At 50.2% G+C, this 11,972-nt stretch overlaps 1 protein-coding gene across 1 annotated transcript; it reads right to left on the bottom strand.

The window, feature by feature from the left end:
• Positions 1-265: 265 nt before the first annotated feature.
• Positions 266-2,510, bottom strand: FRAT2 (FRAT regulator of WNT signaling pathway 2). Its single transcript, XM_003255280.3, has one exon. It carries the CDS (start codon positions 2,344-2,346, stop codon positions 1,648-1,650), a length of 699 nt encoding a protein of 232 aa, XP_003255328.1. The 5' UTR covers positions 2,347-2,510; the 3' UTR covers positions 266-1,647.
• Between the last annotated feature and the right edge of the window lie 9,462 nt (positions 2,511-11,972).

Below are 11,972 nucleotides of genomic sequence, written 5' to 3'. Positions count from 1 at the left end.
CTAGAATACACTGTCTTTCCACAAAGGGAGTGGAAGCCCATCTTGCAGCTTCTAAAAACCTGGACTTAATTTTCTGATCTTGTGGAACAAAAACTTAGAAGCACTCAAGTACTGTGGCTCTACTAGGATTCTGTGCCCATCAGCATTGGCCCAAACCATTTGTCCAGGTCCCCCTGTTTAGCCCAAGTGCCCTCTTTATTATTAAGCACACCCCTATATGCTTTTCTGCCCCTCTCCCACCTTCCACCAAAATGCCAAACCGTGCTCCAAAACAAAAACCAAATTTATTCAGCAGACATTTTAATTATGAAATCCTATAAATCAGGACCACCACAATTTCAGACACTCCGTTGCGAAGTGTACATCAATAGCTACATCTGGAGGATGAATAAGCCATTGAATCTTTTAAAAATTGGTTTAGCTACCTTAAAGTTTGGGGGTGGCACCTTAAAAAAGCGCCGTCAAGTTTCACTAGGGTACAGCCAGCGGCTTCTCCTCTGGGAGAGTCACATTTTAAAACCGGTTTCAGACACAAAAGAAGGGCTGGCACGCGAGGAGGAAATAAATTGTGCGGGTGAAGAACCGCCGAGGCCGAGGCCCATGGCTCCATGGAGGGCCAGAAGAGGAGCAGAAAAACGTCCAGGGTCTCTCGTGCATTCCTATAGACACCAGAAAGGGTGGAATAAGAAAGCTCAGCTGGGAGGACAGGAAAGAGACTCAAAAGATTGTTTATGACTGTTTCTGAGAAAGCTCCTGGCATGGCCATGAGTGGCCTTCCGCGAGTCCTGAAAAAGGAAAGCACAGAAAACAGGAAAGAACTCTCCCTACAGGTCCCTCTCTGCCTGTTTGTGAACTCGGGAGACTCCAAGCGGTGGTAAAGCACCAACAGGGCTCCTCTTGGAGCAAGAGAAAGAAAAGACTCCGGGGTGAGTAAGCTCTCCCAGGAACCCCACAGCAAACCGTGACCTTGATCACAGGTGGCAAGGTCAAGTCATTTACAAGTCCACATTCAAATCCAACTCTCCCACCTGCAAAATTCTTCACCTCCCTCCAGTCCCTTAATTGGAGTTCACATCTCCCACCTTCACCAGCCACCGAATCGGTGGGAGAAGGGGACAATGCCAACCCACCCACCACCAAACTTTTACATTCTTCTCCCCTCTGGAATTTCTTTGCACAGCAATTGTAGCACCACTTTCACTAAGCTCCTCCACCGGAAAATAAGAAAATGTATGCGTGTCGTTAGTTTTCAAGTATTGTTATAAAGCCATCGCGATTCCTGCCCCTGAGCCCTCCTTAAACAATCCAAGCTCACGACGCCCCCAAGGGCTAAGTGAGGTACAAGTCGATGCAAGTAGCTGCCATAGTTCTCCCAGTTTATCCCAGGTCCTTGGGCTTGGATGGCCCGGGAAATTCTCATGCCCCACGGATGCACCCTGGCGCATACATTTCTCCACGCTTAAGTTTTCTCCGACGGCCTCGCCGCGGCTGGTAACTTCTCGGGTTGAGATCTCTCCCCACGCGCCTCCCCGCAGCCAAAGTGGTCGCTCCCAGGCTGGCGACGTCGGCTTCAGCTCAGAGTTAGTAGGAACTGGACGCTGTTGGGTCTACGCAGCGGCCTCCACTTCCTCCTCCAGGAGGCCTGGATCAGAGCAAGGAGCCTGAGGGCTGCAGGGTAATGGGGTCAGGTCCGCTGCGGCCTCCCCCGGGCCCAGGGGCGCTTGCGGGGCCCGTGGCTGCAACCGCGGCGACGGCTCGTTGGAGTCTCCGCACGGCTTCCTTGATGAGGTTTCCCGAGAGCACAAGCTGCTGGAGGAGCCGATGCGGGTCGTCGTCGCCGGCGCGTGCCCCGGCTGGGGTCCATCGGCGCTGCTGCAGGCGGCGGGAGGTGACCGCGTCCCTGAGCCATCCTCGCCGGCACGGCCCCGGCAGCGCGCTGGGGCCTGCGGCGAACTCGGCCACGCAGTAGGGCGCAGCGCGTCCCCGCACGCGGCCGCGGTCCCCTAGGGCGCAGCGCAGGGCCCCAGAGGGCGCCGGGCCCACCGTCTCAGCCGACGCGGGCGGCAGCAGCAGCGGCACCGCCGGGGGCCGGGCCTTGTCCGCCTGCACCGCCGCAGCCAGAGGCCCCGGGGCCCGCAGCGGCGCCCCCGGGGGCGCGCACGGCGAAGCCGGGCTATCCTGCGCCGCGTCCAGCTGCAGCGTCTCGCCGATCTGGGCCACCAGCCGGTCCACCTCGCCCGAGCTGCCCAGCGTCACCGACTGCTGCAGCAGGAGGAAGCTGTCCTCCTCTTCCTCCCCCTCCGCCTCCTCGCCGGCTTCCTCTTCCTCCTCCCTCCGGCACGGCATGGCCCCCCGTCCTGGCACCCGGAGCTGTGCGGGCGTCGCTGGGGGCTTGGTTGCCCGCGGGCGCGGAGCTGCAGGCGAAGCCGGAGCTGGGGCGGACGCGGAAGCCGGAGCCCGCCAGGCACTCGAGCCGCGCGCCTGCAGCCGCGGGAGCCGGAATCCTGCCGGCTCCGGTTGATTTGTAAACAATGGGTGACGTCGCGCCGGGCCCTACCACCGCGCCGGGGCGGGGGTGACGCGCGAGCAGGCACGGGGGCGCAGGGCGGCGCAGGTGTTCGTTGTCCCTCCAGGAGGGGGTCCGGGGCGTGGGGACTGATTTCCGACCGCCCGGGCCCAAGGAGCCGTGCGGAAACTTGGCGCCTCGGAAGAGGCTGGGGTTGGTTGCTCCCACGCACGGACACACCCACACCCACTCCGGGCCCGCCTCCTGGTCCGCGGCCTCCCTCCCCACGTGTCGGCCGCGCCTAAGCCCGCCCGACTCCCGCCCCGCGCACCCGCAGTTCCCGGCCCCGGGCGTGGGGGAGGGGCGGGCCGCCGCGGGTCCGGCTTCGAGGAGGCGGGTCAGGGAAAGGCGGAGGGAATTGGGAGTGAAGAGGTGGCACCTTACTTATTTACTTATTCACTTATTTATTATTTAGAAAGGGTCTCTGTCGCCCAGGCTGAAGTATAGTGGCGCGAACACGGCTTACTGCAGCCTCGAACTCTGGCTTAAGCGATCCTCCCACTTTAAGCCTCCCGTGCAGCTGGGACCACAGGCGCGGCCACCACGCCTGGCTAATTAAAAAAATTTTTTTTGTAGAGACGTGGGGGGGGCGGGGGGGGGGGCGGGGGGGGGTCTCACTATATTGCCCAGGCTGGTCTCGAACTCTTGGGCTCAAGGAGTCCTCGCTCCTCGGCCTCCGAAAGTGTTGGGGTTACTGGCGTCTGCTGCCGCGCCAGGCCTAAGAGGGGACGCTTTGAAGCAGAGCAGAATCGCTCTGAGGTGAGGTTCCAGAGGCTTTCCCTCCCGCAGTCTTCGAGCCTTCTTCATGAGAATAGGACATGAGAGTAAGACTCACCGCCGCTCGGCTAAAGAAGGGTTGACGTCGTTTTTTTTTTTTTTTTTTTTTTTTTTAAGGTTCAGATAGAAATATAGGGGATTGGCCTGGAGCGGTGGGTGGCTCATGCCTGTGATCCCAACACTTTGGGAGGCCGAGGCGGGCGGATCACCTGAGGTCAGGAGTTCGGGACCAGTCTGGCCAACATGGTGAAACCCCATCTCTGCTAAAAATACAAAAATTAGCCGGGCGTGGTGGCGGGCGCCTGTAATCCCAGCTACTCGGAAGACTGAGGCAGGAGAATGGTTTGAACCCGGGAGGTGGAGGTTGCAGTGAGCCGAGATCACGCCACTGCACTCCAGCCTGGGCAACAGAGCAAGACTCCGTCTCAAAAAAAAACAAGAAAAGAAAAAGAAAAATATAAGGGATGGAAAAAATCTCTCATGGTTCACATTTAAATTTTTTTCCTTTTTAGCCTTTGTTCTATGAAAGTGTAGTATACAAACACACGCATACAATGTTACACACTTTTCCACTTTGCCTTACCTCATAAACGTTTTTCGTGTTATTGCATGCACTTCGAAAACATTTTAATGATTACATAAGTTTCCATCAAGTGCCTGTGGTTTTAACATTTGCCTAATTTCACCATCGTTAAGTTTGTGACTAACATTTTTGTGCGTAACACTTTTAAGATATTGATGATTCTTTCCTTAGAGTATATTCCCAGGAGTGGAATTTTAAGTCACAGGAGTTGGGTATTTTAAGGTTTACTGACAAATGTTGAGGAAATCTCTTTCCAAGAGTTAGGTAAATGTACTCTACCATCATTAATGCTTGAGCATACATCATTACACCGTCACTAGTATTTGAGTATTATTGAATTTTTTTTTTTTTTTGCGGATTATATAGGGAAATTTTCTCCCTTCAGTTTGCATATCTTTGATTTCAGTTAGGTAGAGCGGTTTTCTAAATGTTTGTTAACAAACTGTACTTCCTTTCTTATGAATTGTCTATTTCCTAATAAGATTTTCCTAGGGAGTGTTTCTTACGTATTTGCATGACTCCTTTACATACCAAATATTAACCCTTTTCTTTCATATTTTGCTGTAAATACGTCTCCAGGCTTTTGTTGGCTCTGTACAGTCATTTTTTCCCCCAGTAAAACCAAATTTTCATGTAGGCAAATTTTAAAATCCCTTTGAAATTTCTAACACGATGCTAAATTTGGAGTCTCCTTGCTGCCAGAAAGTTATTAAATATTCCATTCTATTTTCTTTAGATTTTTCAAATGCCTTGATTTTTTTTTTTTTTCAAATCCACCTGGGATTAATGTTGGTCTTTGGTTCAAGGAGATGACATAAAATTATTTTTTTCCTGGAGAGCTTGCCAGCCAAAGGTGTATTCTTCACTAGGACAGAGGTGTGAGGGTAGCATAAACACAAGCTGTCTGGTGAGTTTCCAGTTGCTGGTTAAGCTAGTGGTTGTGAGGAGTGGGTGGGGCTGGGAATGTTTTGATCAGTCTGTTGTGTGAAATCAAAAGAACCCAGAACAGGTTGTACAAAGACCTAGATCCAAGTCTCATTCCTGCCACATCCTGGGTGTGGGACTCCAGGCAAATCAGTTTACAAGTGTTTTCACTTGTAAATGAGAAAAATAATCCCTGCCCGGCCTCCCTCTGAGGATTGTTTTCAGGATCAAATAAGATAATGGGAACGGGTTTTGTCAAGCATTACACAAATGTAGGATTAGGTCCAGCGGTTTACTAACAGAGGTCTGGCTCAATTCCAGCGAGTCCCCCCTGGGGGGCATCTAACATAATAATGTTGAAGAGCCTCCCCACGCAGCCCACTAGGTGAAACGTACCCTTGAAGGTATTACTTCCCTGCACTGGCCACGTTTCTTAAATTCTGCCTCAGGTCTCCCCTGACCTGGGATTGTGTAGGGCTTTACTGAAGTCAGCCCGGAGGCTACCAAGCCCCAGTGACTCTCCGCAACTAGTTCTGCAGGTTTGAGTGATGGAGACTTTCCCAGTGGGCAGCCTCCCACCTCTATCTCCCGAGGGCTGTTCACACACTTTACTGATGAGGACTGGAAGCCATTCCCCCCAGAGAGACTGATTCTCATTTTCATTCCGATGGTACTTACTGGAGAATTTCGAGAGGAATGAAAATTAGGGGAGGGCTTATGGATTTCCGTAGAGTTAAAATGGTAATTTTTTCCTCCTTTCCGTATGCTGATGCCTGGCTGTAAGTAGAGAAAAGCAGTTTTATGCTCCATTGACTTTAAACATTAATGGGTCTGGTTTAACTATTGTCTCTCACCCAGCATCCCTGGAAGTTGTTTTTGTCTTCCTGTCAGGGTAATTCCAATAGTGTTCTTCGTACTATAGGAAATGGAGCTTTGAGATGGCATTCTTCAAAAAAAAAAAAAAATCTTCCCTTTGTAATGTTGCTTTTGTGTGAAGATTGCTATGTAAATATACTGGGACTTGGATATTATACTATTCATTACGGAGATGAATTCATTACAGAAGACCAGCTCCATTTTCTGGGGGCACCTCTCTGGAGAGCTCTGAGAGAGAGAAGTGCTGTGCTGGACCGGTGGGAGGCAGAGAAATGCCCTGGATTAGGAAGCAAAATACAAGATGCTAGAAAGGCTCAGATGCAATTAAAAGTAATGACGGTATCAAAAAGGGAAGCGATGAGAACTTGTGTGCCCAGCACACTGGCTCCCTGCCTGGAAAGACACACTCTCGGACAGCATTCAGAATTGCCCAGGGAAGAACAGAATTCAAGGATTTTCTGCATTCGCTTAGATTGCATTGAAATACTCTGCAAGGAGTTTGCTTTCCACACAGACCTTGTTTCAAGTTACCTGCCCTCAGAGACATTAGCTATAGTACAGTGGGATGAACACTAGGCTTGGGAATACCACCTGGTTGGGGTCACTTTATCCTTCTGTGCCTGATTCCTCATCTGTAAAATGGGGGACGGTCCCTTCTTTATGAAATGGTTATATTACATGAGAATAGTATGTATGGGAAGACTCATCATGTGGACCCTGAGGGTGGTGTTGGCATAGGTTCTAGGCAGCAGAAATACTCTTAGGGATGTTCAAGTTTTGTTTGTTTTTTGAGACGGAGTTTTGCTCTTGTTGCCCAGGTTGGAGTGCAATGGCATGATCTCAGCTCACTGCAAACTCTGCCTCCCAGGTTCAAGAGATTCTCCTGCCTCAGCCTCTCAAGTAGCTGGGATTACAGGCATGCGCCACCATGCCTGGCTAATTTTGTACGTTTAGTAGAGACGGGATTTCTCCATGTTGCTCAGGCTGGTCTCGAACTCCCGATCTCAGGTGATCTGCCCACCTTGGCCTCCCAAAGTGCTGGGATTACAGGCGTGAGCCACTGTGCCAGCCTGATGTTCAAGTTTTTTGGTTTTTTTTTGTTTGTTTTTTGTTTTTTTGAGATGGAGTTTTGTTCTTGCTGCCCAGGCTGGAGTGCAAGGCCGCAATCTCCACCATGCCTGGCCAATACAACAAAATTTTATTCAGCCATGAAAAGGAATGAACTATTGAAACATGCTATAACATTTTGCTCAAAAACATGCTGAGTGAAGTCAGACCCAATATAGGGCGGGCGCGGTGGCTCATGCCTGTAATCCCAGCACTTTGGGAGGCCAAGGTGGGCAGATCATGAAGTCAAGAGATTGAGACCATCTTGGTCAACATGGTGAAACCCCATCTCTACTAAAAAAAATACAAAAATTAGCTGGGCATGGTGACCTGTAGTCCCGGCTGCTAGGGAGGCTGAGGCAGGAGAATCCCTTGAACCCGGGAGGCAGAGCTTGCAGTGAGCCGGGATCGTGCCATTGCACTCCAGCCTGGGCGACAGAGCGAGACTCCGTCTCAAAAAAAAAAAAAAAAGAAAAAGAAAAAAAAAAACCCGTCTCTGCTAAAAATACAAAAAATTAGCGCCAGGCGTGGTGGCAGGCACCTGTAATCCCAGCTACTTGGGAGGCTGAGGCAGGAGAATGGCTTAAACCTGGGAGGTGGAGGTTGCAGTGAGCTGAGATCACACCATTGCACTCCAGCCCAGGCAACAGTGCAAGACTCTGTCTCAAAAAAAAAAAAAAAAAAAAGCTCATATATTGTATGGTACCAATTACATGAAATATCCACAACAGGTAAATCTATAGAGTTAGAAGCACATTGATAGTTGATTAGAGCTGGGGGGGTGATTGAGGTAGGGGGTGACTGCTAACAGGCAAGGGGTATTCCTTTGGGGTAATGGAAAAATTTTGGAACTTGTTAGAAGTGGTGGTTGCACAACAGTGCAGGTGGACTAAATGCCACTGAAATGGCCACCCTTTGAAATCTCTAATTTTTTTTTTTTCTGAGTCTTGCTCTGTTGCCCAGGATAGAGTGGAGTGGCATGATCTTGGCTCACTGCAACCTCCACCTCCTGGGTTCAAATGACTCTCCTGCCTCAGCCTCCAGAGTAGCTGGAACTACAGGCACTTGCCGCCAGGCCCAGCCTTGAAACCGCTAATTTTAAGCAGGGCACTGGGCTGCAAGCTTGTAGTCTCAGCTACTTAGGAGGCTGAGGAAGAAGCATGGCTTCAGCCCAGGAGTTCAAGACCAGCCTGAGCACAAAGAGAGACCACCTCCCTACCCCACAGACTCTGAAAAAATAAATACATAAATAAAATAATAAAATGGCAAATTTTATGTTATGTGAATTTTGCCTCAATAAAAATAATTGTATACTTTATGCAGTATTTGATCCACTTCTTTCTTGCTTTGTAGTTGGAACTGCAATCTATTTGCTGATGTAAAACAATCACATCTGGCCGAGCATGGTGGCTCACGCCTGTAATCCCAGAGCTTTGGGAGGCTGAGGTGGTAGGATCCCTTGAGCCCAGGAGTTCAAGACCAGCCTGGACAATATGGCAAAACTCTGTCTCTACCAAAAAAAAAAAAAATCAGCCAGGCATGGTGGGGTGTGCTTGTGGTCCCAGCTACTCAGGAGGCTGAGGCAGGAGGATTGCTTGAGCCCTAGAGGTTGAGGATCTACTGAGCCGTGATCATATCACTGTACTCAAGCCTGGGTGACAGAGTGAGAGACCCTGTCTCAAAAAAAAGAGGCCGGGCGCAGTGGCTCACGCTTGTAATCCCAGCACTTTGGGAGGCCGAGGCGGGTGGATTACGAGGTCAGGAGATCGAGACCACGGTGAAACCCCATCTCTACTAAAAATACAAAAAAAAATTAGCCGGGCGTGGTGGCGGGCGCCTGTAGTCCCAGCTACTCGGAGAGGCTGAGGCAGGAGAATGGCATGAACCCGGGAGGCGGAGCTTGCAGTGAGCCGAGATCGCGCCACTGCACTCCAGCCTGGGTGAAAGAGCCAGACTCCGTCTCAAAAAAAAAAAAAAAAAAAAAAAAAGAAAGAACAAACCTTCTTCATATTAGTGTGGGAGATAGCAACTCCACAATTCCACTAGCACCACACAACCTGGAATAGCTATATAGATTGTTTTGAGAATTTTATTACAATTTTTTTTTTAAGACAGGATCTCACTCTCTCCCCATCTGGAGTCCAGTGGCATGATCTTGGCTCACTGCAACCTCCACGTCCCAAGCTCAAGTGATCCTCCTACCTCAGCCTCCTGAGAAGCTGGGACTACAGGTGCACACCACCACACCTAGCTAATTTATAGATTTTGTATAGAGATGGGGTTTTGCCATGTTGTCCAGGCTGGTCTTGAACTTCCAGGCTCAAGCAATCCACCCACCTCAGCTCCCCAAAGTGCTAAGATTACAGGCATGAACCACCACACCCAGCCTATTTATTTATTTTTAGAGACAGGATCTCACTCTGCTGCCCAGGCTGAAGTGCAGTGGTGCAATCACGACTCACAGTGGCCTCAACCTCCTGGGCTCAAGCAATCCTTCCACCTCAGCCTCCCAAGTAGCTAGGACTACAAATGCGTGCCACCACGCCTGGCTAATATTATTTATTTTTTGCAGAAATGAAGTCTCACTATGTTGACCAGGCTGGTCTCCAACTCCTAGGCTCCAGCCATACTCCCTTCTCAGCCTCCCAAAGTGCAGTTCTCCCTCCTCAGCCACCGAAAGCCCTGGGATTAAAGGTGTGAGCCACTGCACCTGGCTCACACACGTTTTGAGAATTTGAAAACAACTCTATTGTGTTAAACACTGAAATTCTGAGGTTTATTACAGCATCTAGCATAACCCTGACTAATGCAGAGGGATAAAGGTTATCAGGGAAAAGAGAGGTGGGGAGAGAGCAGCACATCTGAGTACCATGAAAAAGTTCATAACATTATCTTTATGAAATTGTGGCTGGCATGTAATGTCTGCGGGAGAGAAAAGAAGAGGGCATGTTAAGGGTGCAGTGACAGGGGAGCTGCATTGGTAAATGCAGGGCCTGGTTGTGAGTGCAGGTGGGCAAAGAGACCTGATTTGCATTTGAAGAGGAGCTCTGCCCCCAGAGGTGCCAGGCTTAGGGGACTGACAGAGGAGGCAAATCCCAAAGATGTGAACAGAGAAGGCAAATGCCAGTTTAGGACTGATGGAAAAATCACAGACCCTGATCAGACACAGCCCAATGCCTTCCCTCTTCTACCAAAGCCCAGTTGAGTTACTATTGGCCTCCATTCCAGACAGCTGCCACATTGTTTTCCAGCTCTCACAGGCCCCCTATTTCACAGAATCCCAGTGAGTTTCTCCTACACAGGGCGGCTTGCTTCACTGCGGCAATTCTGGGTGTCCCTCCCTGGGTAGTTTGGTTTCTTGGGGAAAAGAAAGGGCAGATGACTCCACCCATCTGTAGATCCCAACATGCAAGTACACTTTTTTTTTTTTTTTTTTTTTTTTTTTTTTAGACAGAGTCTCGCTCTGTCCCCCAGGCTGGAGTGCAGTGGCGCGATCTCGGCTCATTGCAAGCTCTGCCTCCCGAGTTCACACCATTCTCCTGCCTCAGCCTCCTGAGTAGCTGGGACTACAGGCGCCCGCCACCACGCCCAGCTAATTTTTTTTGTATTTTTAGTAGAGACAGGGTTTCACCGTGGTCTCGATCTCCTGACCTCGTGATCCGCCCGCCTCGGCCTCCCAAAGTGCTGGGATTACAAGCGTGAGCCACCGCGCCCGGCCTTTTTTTTTTTTTTTGAGATGGAGTCACGCTCTTCACCCAGGCTAGAGTGAAGTGGCATGATCTCGGCTCATTGCAACCCTGCCTCCCAGGCTCAAGCGATTCTCCTGCCTCAGCCTCCCAAGTAGATGTGATTACAGGCACTCACCACCACGCCCAGCTAATTTTTGTAATTTTAGTAGAGACAGGGTTTCATCACATTGGTCAGGCTGGTCTCGAATTCCTAACCTCAGGTGATCCACCTGCCTCGGCTTCCCAAAGTGCTGGGATTACAGGCATGAGCCACCGCGCCTGGCCTCAGAGGATTCTTTTTCTACTGGGAGGAAAAGGCAAAGTCCTTAGACCCCCAGCATCTGGCCCCTGCCCTCATCCTAAGCCCTTGTCCTACCACACCCCTCCCACTCACTCAGCTCCACCTACTTTTCCTTGAACACTCCAAGCACAGGCCTGCCTCAGGCCTTTGCACTTGCTGCTTCCTCCATCCAAGGAGTTATCTAAAGGCTCTGTTCCTCACCTCTTTCAAGTCTTTAGCCACTTTCTCAGGTCACCCAATTTAAAGTTGAAACCTTCCTGGCCAGGAGCGGTGGCTCACGCCTGTAATCCCAGCACTTTGGGAGGTCAAGGCAGGTAGATCACTTGAGGTCTGGAGTTTGAGACCAGCCTGACCAACACAGTGAAACCCCATCTCTACTAAAATACAAAATAGCTGGGCATAGTGGCGGGCATCTGTAACCCCAGCTACTGGGGAGGCGGAGGCAGGAGAATCACTTGAACCTAGGAGGCAGAGGTTGCAGTGAGCTGAGATCGTGCCACTGCACTCCAGCCTGGGCAATAGCAAGACTCCGTCTCAAAAAAAAAAAAAAAAAAAAAAATTTGAAACCTTCCCTCTCTCTCATCCAGCATCCCCAGCCCCTTTACTGCTATGTCTTTCTAACACACATCACCATCTAATATCCTACAATTAAGGTATTGATTTTGTTTGATCCCACCATGAAAGCTTGGGATTTGCTTGTTTTGTTTGGTGCCTGGGACAGTGCCTGACACATAGGAGGCAACAATAAAAATGTGTTGATGATTGAATGAATGGTGTCCATCCTTGGTGTTCCAGTAAATAAGGGGTAGTCTTCCCTCTGCAGAAGATGAGGATCCCTGCACCAATAGCACTGAATTCAGGTTTCAGTTTACATACCACTTACAGACATTTTTAAATTTATTTTATTTATTTTTTTTGAGACAGAGTTTTGCTCTGTCGCCAGGCTAGAGCGCTGTGGCTTGATCTCAGCTCACTGCAACCTCCAACTCCCTGGTTCAAGGGATTCTCCTGCCTCTGCCTTCCGAGTAGCTGGGATTAAGGCATGTGCCACCATGCCTGGCTAATTTTTGTATTTTTAGTAGAGATGGGGTTTCACTATGTTGGACAGGA

Source organism: Nomascus leucogenys, chromosome 3, assembly GCF_006542625.1.
Source record: "Nomascus leucogenys isolate Asia chromosome 3, Asia_NLE_v1, whole genome shotgun sequence".
NCBI lineage: Eukaryota > Metazoa > Chordata > Mammalia > Primates > Hylobatidae > Nomascus > Nomascus leucogenys.
Note: the sequence above shows the minus strand (reverse complement) of the source record. Positions and strands in the feature narration are given on the sequence as shown.

What these genes read in the sequence shown, in the direction of transcription:
- FRAT2 (XM_003255280.3), bottom strand. Translation starts at nt 2,346, where the DNA reads ATGCCGTGCCGGAGGGAGGAGGAAGAGGAAGCCGGCGAGGAGGCGGAG.